General features: G+C 37.4%; 1 protein-coding gene across 1 annotated transcript in view; it reads left to right on the top strand.

Moving 5' to 3' along the window:
* The window catches only part of LOC145991800 (inactive pancreatic lipase-related protein 1-like), a 41,130-nt gene that overhangs the window by 20,366 nt on the left and 882 nt on the right, over positions 1–19,882 (top strand). The window contains exons 6-8 of the mRNA XM_083127850.1: positions 7,558–7,815; positions 9,238–9,444; positions 16,533–16,701. Of these exons, the coding sequence (XP_082983976.1) occupies positions 7,558–7,815; positions 9,238–9,444; positions 16,533–16,701 (634 nt within the window). The remainder of the gene's footprint in view (positions 1–7,557; positions 7,816–9,237; positions 9,445–16,532; positions 16,702–19,882) is intronic.

Raw genomic sequence — 19,882 nt, 5'->3', positions numbered from 1 at the left:
TTTAGTGCACCAGTAAATTAATTTCAATTGCATAATGCGACGATATAATTACATCCTTGAATTTAATTGGACATTGGCAATCTCTTCTACCTCTACGTTGCATGCACTATTTATAACAACATGGTGATAAGCGAGAAGTTGCTCTGGGGGAGGGGTCAACAGCATGAAACCCAGAGAAAGACATGGGAGGGCAGTAGCTCTCCTAAAAAATTAATGTCAGTCTAAAATTATATATTTGACACATATAATTTAATTTCAGACATAATAAGTTCTGTCACCTGTTAAAAGGGGCTGATATTTGCAAGTAAAACTGATACAGATCATTGCAGCAACACGATAACTTCAAACAGAAGCAGTATTATGGGCAGGAATGCCTTACTTGCACCCCCCCCCCCCACCTCCACCACCACCACCACCAATTTCCTCCTTGTAAAATCTTGAGGATATCTAAGCCTAAAGTCCCTTGCTTCGTAGTTTAGAAAGGGAATCTCAATCAGAAATAGTTTCCATGTTGTATTCATTGATGTAAAGAATGGCATAATGATATAAGACAATATTATTCAAAATTAAACCAATATATTGAAATCGGTTTTTAAATTAAAAATACAACTCACTCTCCTGGACAGATTTTGTTATCTCTCAGAATTATGAGATTTTATATTTTCTAAAATCATCATTTCTTTATTTTCTTTCGTGCATTTGCCATGCTAAAAACATTTGTTATTGCAAGCCAAACAATTAAGTTTCAGCACATTGTTTTGAAGACTCCCTGAAAAATGAGTCATTGTTTAAGAAAGTGGGAGATGGGAGAAATAGAAAGTTTAAACACAGTGTTGCTCCAAAGCATGTACATAAGAGCTGTAGAAAATGAAAACAAGTCTCGACACTTCATTATTTCCGTCGATCCAATGGATGATATTCAGCTTAACGTCATCAGTCAGTGTACTTTGGAATGAAGCAGATGAATATGCATGAGGTCTAGCAAAACAGATTCACGGGTGTTAAGGAAAGCATATGAGAAGTCTTCTTATAGTGAGAAAATTTGTGATATTTTATACGTACACATTCCGTGGTGGCTCAGTCGGTAACGCATCTGACCACCATGCTAAAGGTCCCGGGTTCGATCCCCGGCCGGTTCAAATCCGGGAACTTTTCTAACGTTGGAAGCGGCCTTGAATCACTTCGGCAAAGTGCATTGGAACAATGCTTACTCAGCAAGTTTTCAATGCAAGATCTGACCTGCTTGCCAGAAATATGCAACGAGAATCATTTCATTTCGCACAATGGATTGTGGGGAAAGTTGTTTGCTGAATATCATCCATCATGCTTCAATGGCGCAGGAATGTTCTTCATTTGGGAGGCTACAAAATTCAACATATATGCTCATATATATGCGTGGGGGTGCACTTACATACACAGGGAGGGGACTATAACCTCTCCGAAATTTTAAGAAACTCACATTTTCTTCGGCCTTCATAGCCTTCTAATGAGGGTCAATGTTGTTTATGTGAAAAGGTGAATTTTAAGGTAAGTGAAAGCATGTGGGGCATCATTAACTGAAAATTTTCACATCTACAAAGAAAATCCAAAATGTAAAAGTTATTCTCGTCATTATAGTGCTTGTTCTTGTCTCAGTCTCTACTCAGAAGTTTGTTAAAAACTTATTCTAGTTTAATAACTTTATGCTCAGATAGACTAATCGGGACTACATCTACAGTTTAAACAGAAATAGAAAAATTTGTAAATAATTTGTCTTGATAAAATTATGACAATTGTCAATGCATTTACATGCATTAAAATGGGGTCATTCCACATCATTTCAACGAGGTCATGACACCCACAACTCCGATTTCAATGAAATTTGGTATACACCCTTCCTTTATGGTTGAAAGAAACCCCCTAGTTTTTTTTTCACTCTATCTCAAACAATTTTCTTTTTACAGCACTTTGAAATGTCATCAAATCAGTGTTGTCTGTCACTCTTGAGACCCTCGACACAAGATACCCTTGCTTACATTTTATTTCTTTTCTCCTTAACCAATCATCAGATCTCTTTGAAATTTTACACAAAGTTCAATGAAATAATGAGGATTTCAGAAAAAAATACATCAGGACTCAAAAAATTTTACAAATGCCTATAAAAAGACTAATAATGGATTTGTAGCCTAATTTTTGTGATGGGAAAGCTAGGTTACGAAAATCTGAATTTTCATCATGTGGGTATGATGGGACCAAAAACTTTTGATGTTGAAAATCATTGCAAAGACATGCTCTTTCTCTACAAAAAATAAAATTTTTGGTTTTTTAATTCCTTCTTACGTTTTTTGGAAATAGCATAAAATTTCAGGGTCAATCCGTACCAAATGGTCCAGCACTAGTCGCTCTACCATTTTTAAAATTTTTCATTTGTTTGTCGTTGTAACCCCTGTACAAGGGTAGTTCAAAACAGGCATTATTTTTCTATTACTAGTCTTTGTTTGAAAATGGTGGCCATTTTTGTTTCATGACTTGCAACATTTTTGACCTATGCAGACAGTTGCGATAATTATGATAACTAAGAAAAATTAAAGAAATCTTGGGTAAGAAACATTGTTTTCAGTACATTTCAGGCTACATTTTATGTTCCGTATTTTTTTTCACAACATCTAATGCAAATGGTTGAAATTTAGGGTCAAAACTGACTGATATTTAATTTTGAAGGGAAATCAATGTATAGGATATATTTTTTTATTAGGTAAGCAATGACATATCAGAGCTATAATTTTTTTTAGAGGAAACATGTACACCCAAAGTTTCAGCAGAAAATATTAGAGCTCTGTTACTGGTTTCCACATTGAGTTAAAGCTCTTTGAAAATGCTCATTTTTCTCAAATTTGGGCCCCAAATATATGTCTAGTTGGAAAGGTCTTCCTGATGGCATAGTGGTTACGTCGACGTTTTATAATCAAGGGGTCCCGGGTTCAATACCTAGTGGAGGCACTTACTGTTTCGGATCCCACTTTAATAAACTGTAGGGCCAGTCTCGATTAGCCTTCCGTGCATAACGTTGACTTAAAACTGAAATCAAACCAATATTTGGTTGGGAACCTAATAAAATTTGATATTTACAGCATAAAGAGGTACCTGTAAAAATTTTCGAGATTGATATTACATGATAACAAAGTTACAACAGGGGGAAGTTTCACAAAAACAGACAAATTTACGTTATTAGTTACAATTATAATTATTTACTTTTAATGAACTATCATGCAATTACAATTATTGTACATATTAATTAATTGCAACATACGAATGGCATAGTAAGCTGGTTAGTAGCTATTATCAAAGAAAATGTGTACAGCTGTGTGTCAAATATTTTCTGCTGAAACTTTGGGTGTACATGTTTCCTCTAAAAAAATATATAGCTCTGATATTTCATTGCTTACCTAATGAAAAAATATTCTATACATTGAGTTCCCTTGAAAATTGAATATCAGTCAGTTTGACCCTAAATTTCAGTATTTTGCATTAGATGTGGTGAAAAAAGATACGGAACATAAAATTTAGCCTGAAATGTACTGAAAACAATGTTTCTTACCCAAGATTTCTTTAATTTTTCTTAGTTATCATAATTATCGCAACTGTCTGCATAGGCCAAAAATGTTGCAAGTCATGAAACAAAAATGGCCACCATTTTCAAACGAAGTCTAGTTCCAGAAAAATAATGCCTGTTTTGAACTACTCTTGTACAGGGGTTACAACGACAAATATATGAAAAATTTTGAAAATGGTCGAGTGACCAGTGCTGGACCATTTGGTACGGATTGACCCTGAAATTTTATGCTATTTCCAAAAAACGTAAGAAGGAATTAAAAAACCAAAAATTTTATTTTTTGTAGAGAAAGAGCATGTCTTTGCAATGATTTTCAACATCAAAAGTTTTTGGTCCCATCATACCCACATGATGAAAATTCAAGATTTTCGTAACCTAGTTTTCCCACCACAAAAATTAGGCTACAAATCCATTATTAGTCTTTTTATAGGCATTTGTAAAATTTTTTGAATGCTGATGTATTTTTTCTGAAATCCTCATTATTTCATTGAACTTTGTGTAAAATTTCAAAGAGATCTGATGATTAATTAAGGAGAAAAGAAATAAAATGTAAGCAAGGGTATCTTGTTACGAGGGTCTCAAGAGTGACAGACAACATTGATTTGATGACATTTCAAAGAGCTGTAAAAAGAAAACCGTTTGAGATAGAGTAAAAAAAAATTAGGGGGTTTCTTTCAACCATAAAGGAAGGGTGTATACCAAATTTCATCAAAATCGCAGTTGGTGGGTGTCAAAATCTTAGTTTTTTGCATTGATTTGATGTGTAATGACCCAATGGGAAAAATATAAATTCTGCTTATAGTGACGGAATTTGAAGTTATAATTTATATAATTTCATGGGTAGTAAAAAATTTCACAATTTATTTTGTGAGAATTGTGGAAGCATTTAGTCTAGGAAGAACTCTATTTGAAAAATTTGAAAGGAAAGAAGGTCAGTCATATACTCTTCTGAACCAGATTTATATCTTATCAATCAGTAGACTACTACTTTAGAAAAGTTCACCCCCCTCCTCCTTTACAATAAGGGGCATTAACCTGCAGTATGAATTCCTGAAAATAAACTTTATGTTATTCCATCTGTCACACTCCCTTTTAAATAATTTTCATCTCCTCAAAATGATTTCCAAGAGCACAGGCAAAGTGAAATAACTACCACAATACACAAGAACAGATTTAGTGGATCGATTTTTTTAAAAATGAAGATAATGTGTGTAAACAATATAAACTTTCTGTGGAGCTATTAGAAAACAGGTTCTTTTTACAGCTGAATCTTTAGTCTTTCAAATTATTTTAGGTGGGTACAACTTGGAACTACAATTTAGGGAGGAACTGTATCCCCCTTCAATAATTTGGGGGGGGGTACAATGTGGCCCTGTACACTCCCCCCTCTTTGTTTCTGTGCCACTGTATGCTTCATTATATAGATTTAGTTCATAGTATGTACTCACAGTAGCAAGACCACAAAAAAAATAACAGCTGATATTCAGGCCATTAGTCTTCCAGAACATTTTAATCTACAGGGGTTTGAAGGCTGTAAAGAAATCTTACATAATTTCATTCTTTAAAGTTAGCAATCCCAGTCATAGAAAACTGTGCTAATCACTCTGCAATGGCACCTGTAATCTAAGCATTTCTCAAATTTATTCTCAATAGTTTTCACCTTTCTGCAAGCTTTTAATTCACTCAAGGGAAAACTTCAGGATGATAGAAAAACACAATGTCACACTTGGTATATTATTAGCTGTTCCTCTGTCACTAACAGTCTAATCACACAATAGAATTTATGCATACGTATAATGAATTATATACTCTGAAACTAACTTCTGTACTGAGAGCATATCAATATGTCCACAGGGCAAAATCTGTGTTCTCTAGTGATCGCATTCCTAGAGGAAAGTTGGCAAAGATCATAACACCCCACCCCACAAGCATGTCAAATAAAAAAAAAAATACATGACTGACTATACCCTGTTCCAGCTAACTGTAGAGTAGGCAGAGGAAGAGGAGGGAAATCAAGTGGTGAAAGTGCAGCATTGCCAACCGTACATGTACAGAAATTTCATGGCCTGTATGGACATACAGTCCAGATCTTAGTCCGTACACTAAATGCACGGCTTGTCAAAATTTGCACTTACAGTTTTATCCCTAATATTTCCATAACCAGGCGTACAGTCCTGGAGACAAAAATACAGCCCATTTGCCATGTGCATACAGTATTATCATTTTCAAAAGTTGGCAACACTGCCAGAAGGAAAGTGGGTAACTCCAGTCACGCATTATGCAATCCCATTCCTCTCACTGGTGGAGCTGTCTTGCGCAGAGACTTGTTCTCGTTCGCCTGGTCTACAGTTAGCTGGTACGGGGTTTAGTAACAAAGGAATAATCTACCCCCTCCCCTTATGGTCATATACCCTCCCCTATGGAAATCTTGGGAACACAACTGTTTTATTATGCCATGCTTCAGACAGTTTCCAGGTATCTCTTATTCATATGAAAAAGTTTGCTTTATGTCCTGCTCTTACCCAGCTGATAGGGATATGGGTTTGTGTGCTGTACTGGATTATCTTTCTATTTGGCACACATACGGAGAAATTTCAGTGAAAAATGCAGACTCACCCAGGACTTGAACCCAGGTCTGTGGCATACTCTGTCATTGCTCTACCAACTGAGCTACTGAACCAGCCCTGGTTGTGCCTGATTGTTCACTCTTTCTATTTTAACCTGTGTGGAATTGTCTTGGTCAGTGTTACCACAACGGGGTACATTAATGTTGATGTAGGTACCTAGTTTCTCCCATCATACACACTAATCTTACTCTTTGGCAGCAGTCATCAGTGTTTCTAAGGCAACAGACCCTGTTGCAGTAGGATTGACAGAGACACTTCCACACAGGTTAAAACAGCAAGAGTGAAAAATCAGGCAAAATCAGGGCTGGCTTGGTAACTCAGTTGGTAGAGCATTGGCATGGTATGCCAGGTTTGAGTCCTGGTTGAATCTTCATTTTACGATGGAATTTCTGTTGTACTTGTTTAGTTTGTAACACCAAGGATAATATATAGGAAGACAAGAAACTCCCATAAGCCAAGGCGAACGTGGAGGATATCGAAGTTGCTATACGACATTTCCGTTGGAGATGGAAGTGCCTAGCACCATCTAACCGCTTGGACAAAAACTAACAGCCCTAAAGTGATGGACAATTAATCAATTAATGAGATCTGCCCTGTCAAGGTTGCCATTAGTCCATGATCAGAGGCTAACTCATAAAACAATCGTATAAATTCAAGCGATGTGCATTATAAAGTACATTTGTATTACATTTTATGTAGTACTGCGTTACGTCGTACATATTCAAGCACTTGAAACTTTTAATAAAATAAAACTGTTGTAAAGATATGTTAAGGTCCTATTATTGTTAATCTCATTGCATATCACATGGATTGCAATGAATATACTCCAATGTAAATAACAAATCCAGAATCAATTACAATAATAAAGTATTAATTAAGATTTTTAGTGTTAGAATTGAAGCGTTTCTTGTCTTGAATTTTACGGAAACAAAAAAAATGACCCAATATCATACATATTTAGTAAATATATAATAAATTAGAATATTTTCGAGGTATTTCTTTTGCACATTCCAAGACAAGATGCAACAATTTTAATTATTCCTTTTTTTATATTTATTATATTCCAATGAAAAAAGTTGATTTGCTTTCCAAGTATCGAGCTGAAACATCGATATGCATATTAATCGATAGTTCCTCACTGTTCGAGTACGCTGTCTTCCACCGCCAGATGGTTCTGCTTGTACTGGGTATGTATAGTCTGTGGTTTATAAGGCCAATGAAAAGTGTTCTCACAAGCCAATAGAGAATATGCTCAGTGTCCCATCCTGTAATAGGTAATCCTTGTTAACACTGTGTGTTTGTGTTTACAAATATGAATGCATTTCTTCTCTCTTGCAGCATATTTCAACTCTGGCACTACTTCCGGCTATAATGTGATTGTTCTCGATTACCAAAAAGCAATCGACCTCAATTATCACATGGCAGTACTCGCTCTGCCGGAAGTAGCAGAGCCTATAGCAAAACTGATAGATTTCTTGGTGCAACAAGTGGGCGCTGATCTAAAGGGCATACATCTGATTGGTCACTGCATAGGAGCACATTTGGCAGGTTATGTCGCCAATGCAGTTACTGTAGGCTACATTCCACGAATCACAGGTAAGAATTCTATAGTTATTTCATTCACACATGCACACACACAAAGTATATTCAGAAAGTTCCTGAAATGGTGATATATAGCAACTCCGTTCCAATAAGGGTGATTTGTGACATTGCATTAATTTCAACCAGATGCTATTGTGAAAGAAGGCTCAAGTAATAATCGTCAGTTAATTCCACAAGCATTCTAGCTTCTGTAGCAAGATTTCCACTAGGAACAGAGCGAGAAAATAATTACAGGGTAGGCAAGAGGCAGATACCGAAAAAATTGTGAGTAGGTATATATGTGTGGACATTATTAAAGTTTCACATGCATGTACTCTCTCTCTCTCTCTTCTCTCTGTCTTTCCTCTTTACTTATATTTCACCAATCTCCCACTTCCTTCCATTATGTAGGGGTGTAAGGGGCAACCTTCTGCTAAGGTGTCCAAAAGTCAACCTCACTTCCACATAGTACACACTGGACTGCATTTTGCAGACGAACGAGGCTGCGGCGATTGGCACTATGGCCAGTATAATTTTATGTGTTGTCCTGTGCTTTGTTGCTATATGTGCTGAGTGCCTCCTTGCAGCCTCAGCTTTTAACCGGTCAGAAAATTTTAAGATTTCAGTTACAACACGGCATTACTGTTATGCTATTTTAGTTATGGTAAGGGGCTGGACGCCGTATAGTGTGATGGGCAAAATAGCCTTAGTGCTGATGCACCCAAAATTTTAAATTCGAAATCAAAATCAAATCTTCCATTATGTACTCCATTCTCTTTTCCTATACTTGTTTTGCTATCCTCTACTGCAGTGGTTCTCAAACTGTGGTACGCGTACAACTTGAAGGGGGAAATTTTAGGTGAGTGACTGACCCTGGAAGAAACCGAGAGTTGAATGTTTCCATTCAAAAACGAAACCAATGGGAATTTGGAATGATAAATCATGTGTGTCCATGACCAAAGAAACTCACCCCATGATACAAAGTTGACACTTTTTCACTGAATAGCAAGAATCCATCTCAATATTGAACAACATGATCATATTGCTCACTCCTGCACAGGACAAGTCATCTAACAACTCGTTGAATGAGAATTGGCTTCCTTATACCTGTCAATTTCAGAACTTTTGGAGTTGACTCTTATATTAAACCAGTTCCATATGCAAGTTATAAATATACTTTTATAATCATATATCTCCTGAAGTTTAACTTACAAAAATGACTTTCTGCTGTAACTTATAAAAAGACTACTACTACAACAGTGAAATCTCAATTTCACATTCTCCTGCATTACAGTAATTTAATCTTAATGGTTCAAAACAACAAAGCATTAGAATTATTTCTTATATTTTACATAAAGGGCCAGATCCATCATGAAGAAATAATCTGGGTTCAACTGGAATACTATTATTGATATTATTGTATCATTCCATCCTTAGGCTTAGATCCAGTTAAGGAAGATTTCGAATATGCTGACTACAGTCGCAGACTTGATCCCTCAGATGCAGGATTTGTGGATATCTTCCACACCAACAGCCTTAAGCTGGGCATGGGAGGGCGAGCTGGAGATGTGGACTTCTTTGTGGATTTAGGAACGTGGCAGTCCAAATGTCCCTTGGAATCCCCTGTGGTTACCAGATATTCAGGTAGCAAGATTCTATACCATAGAATATTATTTTACTGAATCAAAACGATTTCACTTATTATGCTTGAAGTAATTTCTTCTGTCAAAGCTCCCATTAGTGTATAATTGTCGTATGCCTACTTTCTTTTTTGTGAAAATGAACATGCTTCAAACAAATATATTTATTTGAAAAATCCTGAATACAGAGAAAATATATTTTATATCAGGATAACAAAGAAAATGAAACTAACAAATGAGAAGCATGCAGACGAACATAAACACACATATACAACAACAATAAAAACAATAACATCTAGGGTAAACAAATATTAATTAGTCTTGCTTAATGCATGCTGTTCTGAAAGCCTGGAGGATCATTTAATGAATTGCACATGGTTTGTAGCCAATACATAAGTGATCTTTGCTCTAGGGAAGCCTTGAAGCTTTAATGTAAAATAAGTTGTTGCATTTGCTGTTGCTACGTGGGATCTAGATATGAAGAAGTGGTAAGAGTTCATTAGTGAAAAGTCGCCCATTCACAATTCTGTAAAGAAATGTCAAATCTGAAACTTGACGGCAAAGAAAGAGATTGTGAATTTGCAGGGTGGATAGAATTTCATGTTTGAGAAAGTTTGTAAGGGCTACACATATATGTTTGATTATTCTGAGGAAAAAAAAATTACTACTTTGTCTGTTCTCTTTATATTGCTATCACAAACCATTGACCAAATACAGGAACCATTTTCAAGAATAGGTGCAATGCATGCACCTGGTGTAGGTTTTCGAGGGCAGACACGTATGTGATATCTGTAAATCTGTAAATTAATTCAAGGGTTTTCATGACTTGAGAAGTTATGTGATCTATATGGTGACTGAAAGTGAGTTTGCTGTCAAAAATGACTCCAAGAATTGAATTCCATTCAGTGTGTTTGAATCACTATTGTCAAGTTATATAAGTAGTACAAACAATTTACAATTGATGGTTATACTTTAGATTTACATATACAAAAATGGAGTAGAAGCAGCACAGCAAAGTTGGACACCTGACTTATTTTGTTAGAGTACAGCTCAGCTTACTGACTGTTAATTTTGTTCATAATACTTTTAACAAGGAGGAGAAGTATCTTAGGCCCAATTTCAGTTGCAAAAATGGCACATATTCATTCTTCTTTGCTCCTGAATATTTGACAAAATTTTGAAGTTCTGAATTTTAAATGCCTGAGCAGTCTAAGGTTATAAAAGGGGGGGGGGGGAATCTTATAATAACTTTTTTGTTTCTTGACATCAAAAGTAGCCAATTGTTTATCTAGCTATTTCTATCCACTTCTGTGTTTATTTTACATCCCTTTTTTACCTCATGATCTTATCTTGATGATGACGATGAATCGGACAAACCACCATGCCTTGATCAGGGTTTCAAGCTAGGACCTCTGACTTTGCAGTGCTCAACAGTGCCAACTCCACTATAGAGCCTACAGATATTTGACTATCTTATGTTACATAAATAGTTAAATGCAAGTGTACAGTCATGGAAAAAAGTTCTTCCCCATAAGGCTTTAATAGGAGCAAGTAATGCAGGAGGGTAGGCAACACATATTGCACCCTTCGATGATCGGGTGATTTTGCCTGTCTTAACACCGAGAAATGTGTTCCACGCGAAGGTCAACATGACAGGAAAGCAAAGAGGGTCATGTGACTATTGGTTACGTGGAGTGTTGTGCTTCTCCACGTCCCCAGTTCTTGATCCACATTGCAGAAAAAGTAGAGCTGCATGCAATATATGAAAATAGGTTGTTTTCAACTACACGCTTAATTATGATTTTCCCAATTGTAAATCTATCAGACGTGTCTCCCGATTTAGTCGGGACAGTCTTTTACTTTGAATTCCTGTTTGTGATAGGCGTAACTTGACGGGAGCAGAAAGGGCATTTGTAACCCCCCCAAAAAATCAGGTTTCTTAAAGCTGCTAAAACAGGAATTAAATACTATGATTTGACGCGTCCAAAAAAGTATTATATTGAAAGATTTTTCCCAAATACGTAGATAGAAATTTAATACTTTGAAAGTGTCTCAGATTTGTTTATTGTCACAACTTAGTGTGGCACAGGTCTACTACAAAAGTGGAATTTCGTAACAGAAATATGAACCCACTCCTTTTATTTCGTAGCCGATTTCATCTTGAAACTGAAATTAAGAATATTAGTTAATAATGTCATTGGTAAACAATAAAAAAATGTGTTAGACCCAATTCTTTAATACCTTATCATAATCTTTATCGCAAGTTGAAATTTTGTTGTAAGTCCACTGTATGCAAAAAAAAAAAAAAGGTAAAGTTCTCACCTGTGCTTGGTGCTACGCCATGAAGGCGTATAGGGGGTGTGGGGGTAACGCCCCACACTTTCTTGATTCGTTCGTGAGTGGGGGTGATGTGATCAGCATCACGCCGCCCCACACTTTCTTGATTCGTTCGTGAGTGGGGGTGATGTGATCAGCATCACGCCCCTGACCGCCTTTACCACCAGGGTTTCCCCCAGGTACCCATGTCATTCGACGCTGGGTGGGCGCTGGGGCTGCTTCCAACGTTAGAAAAGTTCCCGGGCTTGAACCGGCCGGGAATCGAACCCGGGACCTATAGCATGGTAGTCAGACACGTTACCGACTGAGTCACCGGCACAGATAGACTAATCTGAAGTGCATACAGTTTAAAGTGGGATCCGAACCACTATGTGCAATCACCTGGTATCGTACCCCAGACCCCTTGATTACAAGGCCTTACCACTACGCCATCAGTGAGGCGCACACAATCTTTGTATTTTGACCTTTTTAAACCTATATGTATCATATAAGAGGTTGTTTAACGTTGCTATGCCTCTATGGATTATATTTAGCCAGTATTCGAGCACATAGCGTCAGGTTTCATAGAATATAAGCTTCTCTTCCATGTTTATGGTTTCCTGTCTGCAGTAGAAAAACTGGCTTTCTTTCAATAGTCTTCCAATGGTTGCATATCATATCACTCAAATTTGATTCATTCGTTTCGAACACAATCCCCGATGGCACAGTGGGATCGTGGGATATTGTAATTAAGGGATCTCGGGTTCGATACTCGGTGGAGGAACATAGTGGTTTGGATCCCCCTTTAAATTATAGGTCCATTCACGATTAGCCTAACAGGACATAAAGTGGACTTAAGACACCAAATCAAGCAACTAACACAATCCCGTTATTGTCCAGATTATCGAATCCAGAACCTTCGTCGCGAATAACATAAGCAGGAAGACAACGTGAAATAACCGAACAGAAACAGAACCTAAAACCTACATCGGATAGATTGGATTAAGTCGACGATACAGCACGGGTTCTGAAATGAAAAAGAATACGAAAGTTGAAGGACCTCTATACGCACCCACTTTTCCTCCACTCAATGGGGAAGATATCCTTCTAGCTGAGAAGCCTTTACGTAGGAGTGCCCTGAGGGAACTTCAAGGCCACGACGATAAAGTGTTCTACGTGCAATGACGGGACCAAAACATACGGCAGATAGCTGTGTTCCTCCTTATTTCGTACGCCATTGATAACTGGAACACGTGACCTCGTCTTTGGTAGAGCAGAAGCCTGCTTGCTTGCCACCACCCTTTAGTTCAGTGACCTTCGCCCGTAGTCAGCAAGAGTGAATGACTCACCATATACTTGTTGTCTGTGAGGCTACACAAGAATAGATATTTCGTTAGTGGCTGTAAGTATTGTTTCATCTGCAGTTATATCAGTTACCATTTCAATAGTTTCCTTCCTAATGGTTACTTTAGTGATAAACATGTAAATTAGTTCTCGAGAGTGAACGTTTTATCTATTTGAACGGGGGATTTTTATACAGCCTGCATGTATTATTTTTTCCTGAAACAAGAAGAAATTCAAGACGCAAAAAGAGTTGTATAAGAGTAGTTAACAAAAGGAAAAAAGAAGAAGAAATCGAAAATGTAAATGCTGAAATAAATTATGGTAGAGATCGAATGAATAACATTTTGTCATGGGGCCTCCTCGATGGCGTAGTGATAACGTCGTCGCCTTGTAATCAGTGGATCCCGGGTTTGATACACGGTGGATGCACATAGTGGTTAGTATCCCACTTTAAACTGAAGGTCGAGTCCAGATTAGCATATCTGTGCACCAAACCAAAACTAAGAAAGAAATTGTCACAGTGTAAGAAAATTTCATGTTCAACCACATACGAAACACAAGGGAATAATATATTGCAGTTTGGAGTTCACATCTGTAGCATCTAACCAGCACAATTATGAATCACAACATATCGTATCAGATCCATTTTTATTATACATGTATGATAATATAAGAGAAGTAGAGGAAAGAGAAAACCAAGCGAAACACGGACGCCTTCTCCAGAATTTCAAATCTCGTTACATAAGGTTCTGGGTTGGAGTCCCGAACAGGCATGACTTTCTTGTTCTTGCCCTTTTATCTGCTTCATTTCATCATAATTCATCGTTATGGTTTACCTGCAGGTGAAGAATACTGGCAATAATTGCCAATACAAAGCCAATGACAAACAGAACAACTCGATTACGGAGGTGCCAAGAAGAAACGAGACTTGACAGTTTCTCCGTCTCTCGGTTTGTCGAATTGAAAATTGCTCTCCCATTCTCGGTCTCGATTAGTTAAATATAGAAATCGAAAATGTATGTGAATGAATATACATGTATTTTATATATTCCGGTTTTGTAGGAGATTTCGTGAGAGATGAAATAAGTACTCTTCCATCGTATTTATTTTTATAATTTTTATTCCCTGTTCGATGATCGCGACGATAAGGACGAGTGACCATTACATGAAATTGACGACGAAATAGTCAAACACCCCCCACAAGGACGGTACTCAAACCCGGGAACTTTGGCGACGATATCGAATGTCAATCACTTAATGAGCTTGACCACCGAGCCTGCTTAATGTTGTTTCTGTCAGGTAATTCGTAATAATATCTCACATTCACTATCATTTGCTTCATAATTTATCTTATTGTTGTGATTAACCTGAATTCAAAGAATTAGTTGAAAGGCAAAAATGCAAGATTGAATGTCTCTGATGTTACTTCGTGCCGAATAATATGACGTGGTATTATGATATGAATTTATTAATCATATAATATGCCTATTCATTCCATTGATTGATCCCAATTGAGCACACAAAATATGCTATAATGTCCACTCCATGGAGGAGTGGTTAGCACAGCACGCTACGATGTCATGGGTCCCTGGTTAGAATCTCGACTTGGGCGTGGGTGTCCTTGGTAAGTGTCCCTTCATCAATTTCATCATAGCATCACTCATCTTCATCGTCGCTATTTGCCAAAAGTGAAAGAATAGCAAATCTAAATAACAAACATCCAATCAAATCGAACATCTCTACCGATTTAATTCTATACGGTACCGAATTCCCACTTTATTACTGCATCTTAAGTCATTTTACAGCATCTCAATTGTTTTCCGATTCGAAAACATTTGGAATGTTGTTTTGTGCAGTTGATTGTGCATTGTTTCGTTGTTTGGATTGTTTAATTAACATCGCATTAATTAGTTTTAGACCAATCGTGACGGGGGAAGCAAGAGCACAAAGAAAGCAAAAAAGACAAGGAAGAGACCACGGCTTTCTTTAAAGATAGCATCCCGTGAATACAACTCAAGTGACTGCAGAATATTATGAATAAAATTTATTTTGCTTTTTCCTTTTATTTCTGTTTCAGTTATTTTACTTCGCTTTTCTTCTACCACTCGCATTACTCGTGTCGGTGAGGAAGAATTATAAACTCATGAAATGGACGATGGTACAAAAAAAAATATGCCTCTCCCACGGTTCGAAACTGTCAGTACAAAATATTGTCTTATTTTTAAAATTTACGGGCAAATATGGTTTGTCACGTAGCAATTTTCGCTTATCTCTTTCTCAAGGGGTTCCATTGCCTCTCTGATGTCGTAGTGGTAACGTCTTCGCCATGTAATGAAAGGCTTCCGAATTCAATATCAAATAGAGAGGCATTTGGTTCGGATCCCATTTTAATCTGTAGGTCCAGTGCATGAACTGGACTTAAACAATTAACGTGTGGCATGTGGTCTGTGATGAGAACCATCATTTCAGCGAACCTCTTGACAATGACTCTAATATCACTTGAAAGAATAGTATTTCTTTACGAGTAGGTCTTGTCAAGAAACCAGTTCCTGAAATTTTCTTCTGGAGGCATCGTAGCACCCAGCTGTTTGTTGTGGCTGGGGCACGAGTCATGTGACTCATGCTATCAAAGCTCAATCCTTCCCGAGAACTCAGAATCACCAGGCAAACTTAAGCGAATATTTTGTTATTTGGGTTGCATAAACAACAGGCTTTAAGACGTTACGAAATTCTACGTCCCGTGGCCCAGGTATTTTTTTCTAAGACTGTACCACAGATAAACAATACATTTTTCTGTGAGCATACAGTCCAGAAGGCAAGAATGTGTTCACTTTCACATGCATGGAAAGTTCCAATGTTCTGGGTTTGGCAACTCTGGAGGAGGTTGCAGGCAACTTGCAACCCCCTGGCATCCATACACTGGGATAGGGGAGAGGCAAGTATACCACCCAAAATGCATGTAAAAGGATAGGGAGGTCTCCAATGCATTATTGAAGTGTCAGCAGCCAAGTATCGCAGAAACAGAGATTTCCATCCCATACATAGGCAATGAACAGAAAATACTCAGAAAATAATTTGCTTTATGGTTACATAAACTTATGTAACTACTATTCGTTACAAAATAAGTTTAATAATTATTTATGTAAGTCCAGAAATATGTGGAGGTTGTGCACTAAGGAGCAACTGTGGCTGGTACCAATCTGACAATCATTACTGTATGTGTAATACTTTTGAAAATGCAGTGTTTAGAAATCGGATGAATCATTTATAATATAGCAACACACTATTAGATTTTCAACCAAGTGGTAGCACTTCCCCTTGCAAAAATTCTCTGATTTTCAATTTTGCAAAGTACACCAGGAAGTTCTGGAAAACTTTACATAATAGAAATACAAGATTTTTACATTCATGTGTAAAAAATGTTCCATTCAGGTCGATGCAGTCACTTGAAAGCCTGGAATTACTATCAGATTTCCATAGTGAATGCAAAGTGTATGATGGCCTATCCCTGCAGTGGTGTTTGGAATTATGTAAACGTCAGAGATGCATACTGTAAGCCAATAGGGCGCATGGGTGAGCATGTGCTGGACCAGGATATACTGTAAGTACTTATAAATTACATTAGTAAATTATTTGCTTAATACCTCAATTCCACTTGCTGCACCCAACATTCCCTTTTTCAGATATGCTCTATAGTGATGGGTTATTCCAGAACGAATCGTTCCAAAGGAACGAAACCACCAAGGGAACAAATCGTTCTGATTCTGGAAGTCAGCTGGAATCAATTCTGGTTGTGTGCGGAGCTACTGGGCCTGCGCCGTTGTAAACACATGCAAGAAACTTCTACAAGCGGCTTCTCTTGTCCTTTTGTTCCCTTACTTTCCAGTCATCTGCCTCAGCATTAAAAAGGCACTCCAAGGAGACGGAAGAGTGAGGGGGAGGAGGAAAGTTGCATTTTGCCCATTCCGAAGTGCAGTGGTCTGATTTAAACAGCAAGGACAATGTGAATTCTGCAAAATTCTGTCCTGGCTCAGAGAAAAGTTTCGCTCCCGTGTAACAAAAAATTCCCCTTTCGACTTTAAAATTCCTGGCCTTCCACAACTAATAAATAATACAATAAAATTGAAAATAAATTATCCTTACTTTCAGGATTTATCCAGAACTTCTAATCTAGCAGGGTGAAAGTGATGTAAAGGCAAATGCAGCACCAAATTAGACTGATTGATTGATTTGCTTTATTTTACTTTGCTTTTTGTGCCACTTTTGGCTAGTTTGCGAAGATGGAGATAAGTGATGATTGATGAATGGACACTCATAAACATCCATGGATTCGAACCTGGGACCCCTGGCATCATAGCATGATGTGCTAACTCCTCCACCACGAGGGTCGGCTACCAAATTAGATAATTGTGAATAACTTTAAAGGGGCTCCGTTGCGAAAAAAAAAAAAATATAGCAGTGTTATTTAGAGGTGGATAAATCACTGAGTATGTAGTTAATTTATTTTCTTCATGTTAGACAAAATCTGCTTTATTTGAGTCGTTTTTGTTAATTAATATTTTTACTTGAATGTTGTTACACATTTTAACTCAATCACGATCAACTGAGTTTGAACTGAAAGAAAATACATTTCAGGTGTTTATACATCACCAAAAGGAAAAGGTAAGTATTATTTAATGCATGATGTCTAATTCCACCGTTTCTTGCACATTTTATATGTTTCGCCCTTTTCCCTTCCTTGGCTCCAAAATTTCCCGTTTCTGGGAAAGTTTCCTGCTGGGACCATCACAGCTAAACTCCTCTCCCTCCTTTACCTGCTATTGAGGTCAGAAGGAACCAACAAAGAAGATATCAACAATGATAATAGAGGGCGTTACTACAGTTTTCAACTCGCTCCAAGCTCACCAATAGGGTGGTTGTTCATTTGAAGGACCAGTTAGTGAGCCTTGGTACGAGTTTTTGGAATCAGAACGAGAATTTGGAGTCACAATGAATCGTAAGAGATTCCGTTCCGACCAAACAGCCTGGAGAGAGGCGAGGGTGTGGGTGTGTTTGAAATACACCTGCGCTTCGTAAAATAAAATGTTCGCCGAAATCTGAATCTGAATCAAAAGAACATCGAATTCTATAAAGAAAGGGACGTAACTATGTATTTGAAGTTAATAAAAATACATTTGCAATGATAGAAGAGCGCAGTAATCATTTGGCATCCATGACAATTTAATTTATTAATTACATTCGACGGTTACATTTTTCATTTTTCTCCCTCTCATTACACAACCTTTATTAAGAATAGATACAAGGTAAAAAGAAAATATCAGTTATGAACCATTCTTGTTGTCGACATAAAAGAAACGTATATTTTTAAAAACCGGGTATTGATATATTTACGTCGACGAATCAATTACATGCAATCAGCCTCTTTGAGAGATTTTGTTTTACCACATGGCATATTTTTCTTAGCTTTATTTCCACTGCCTTTAGTGCGACTACTATTTGTTATAGCTAATATCAATAATAAATGGGAATAAAATGCATGATGATAATTTTCTTCTTTCAAAGTAAAGTAAAATTTCACATTAGCGAGTTGAGCAGTGCAGCCCGGAAGTGCAAAATGGTGCAAAACAACATTGAATGGGCCCACCTTATAGCCACGTGTAATTAACACACACATATATTACTAGGTCATCGTCAGCACAAAACTCCATCCTGCATTATTTTCAATTTCCCTCCCACCTCCTCTCCTGGCAAGGAGGAACGAAACATGTGCCTCGTTCTTTGGAATGAGAGAAAATGATTCCAGGAATCAAGATTCCGCAAAGGAACAAGTGAACGAAATCATGGTGGAACTGGAACGAGACGGCCGGAGTCTTCCAGTGGAAAGAGTTGGAGGAATTGATTCCCTTAGGTGAGCGGAATGAAAGGAATCGAATTCACAAAAGTAACGACTTTTCCCATCACTAATGCTTTACATTTTGGCCATCAGATCAAGCAAAAAGGTACAGTAGGTTCACATTCCACCATACCTTGAAGGCACTTATTGGGGGATGTGGAGGTAAGGCCCCACACATTCTCGATGTTGGCAAATTTTGGTGGTGATGTTATCAGTAACATGCTCCAGCCACCTTTAACCCCAAGGTAACAGTTTATTTGAGGCTGGGTGAACCCCATAGCTACTTTATGTAAGGATATAGCTGGAAAAATTCCAAACTTAGATCATCCACCCCAGGAATCGAGCCAGGGTCTTCTGTGTGGCAGTCAAACACCTTACCAACTAGGCCTCCATGCCTCGCTTTAAGAAAACATGATTAAAATTTAAGAAAAACTGGCTTCTCGGAGAAGTATGATTGAAACTATGGATGTAGGGAGTGATTTCCAGGGTTTGGGAAATTGTTCCATCCTGATACTGACCTTGGGAAATCATCTTTCAAAATATACCTTAGTCTCAATTCACTTGTGTTGTGAGGTGTATGACTGACGTCCCATGAAGCAGTTGTGCTGCAGAAGCTTAAAGATATTCAATCATAGCATGCATAAATGCAAAATCAACAAGGGTTTGGTGTAAATTTGTTAATCTACATTTCTCAATATCAGATAAAAATTCATGTTGGATTTGTGCAAAGGTTACACATTTTCAAAATTTACTCACAATTCATAGCTAAGGTATCCAAGGTGATGCATAGCCAATAAAAATAAATGTTACATCAGCAGCAATTGACATTATTCTGGATGATAAATGGGAACAACATATAAAATGGCTTTAAATTGATAATTTACTTAAT

The sequence above is a fragment of the Lepisma saccharinum genome, chromosome 8 (genome assembly GCF_977018435.1).
Source record: "Lepisma saccharinum chromosome 8, izLepSacc3.1, whole genome shotgun sequence".
NCBI lineage: Eukaryota > Metazoa > Arthropoda > Insecta > Zygentoma > Lepismatidae > Lepisma > Lepisma saccharinum.
This window is presented reverse-complemented; position numbering and strand designations above follow the sequence as displayed.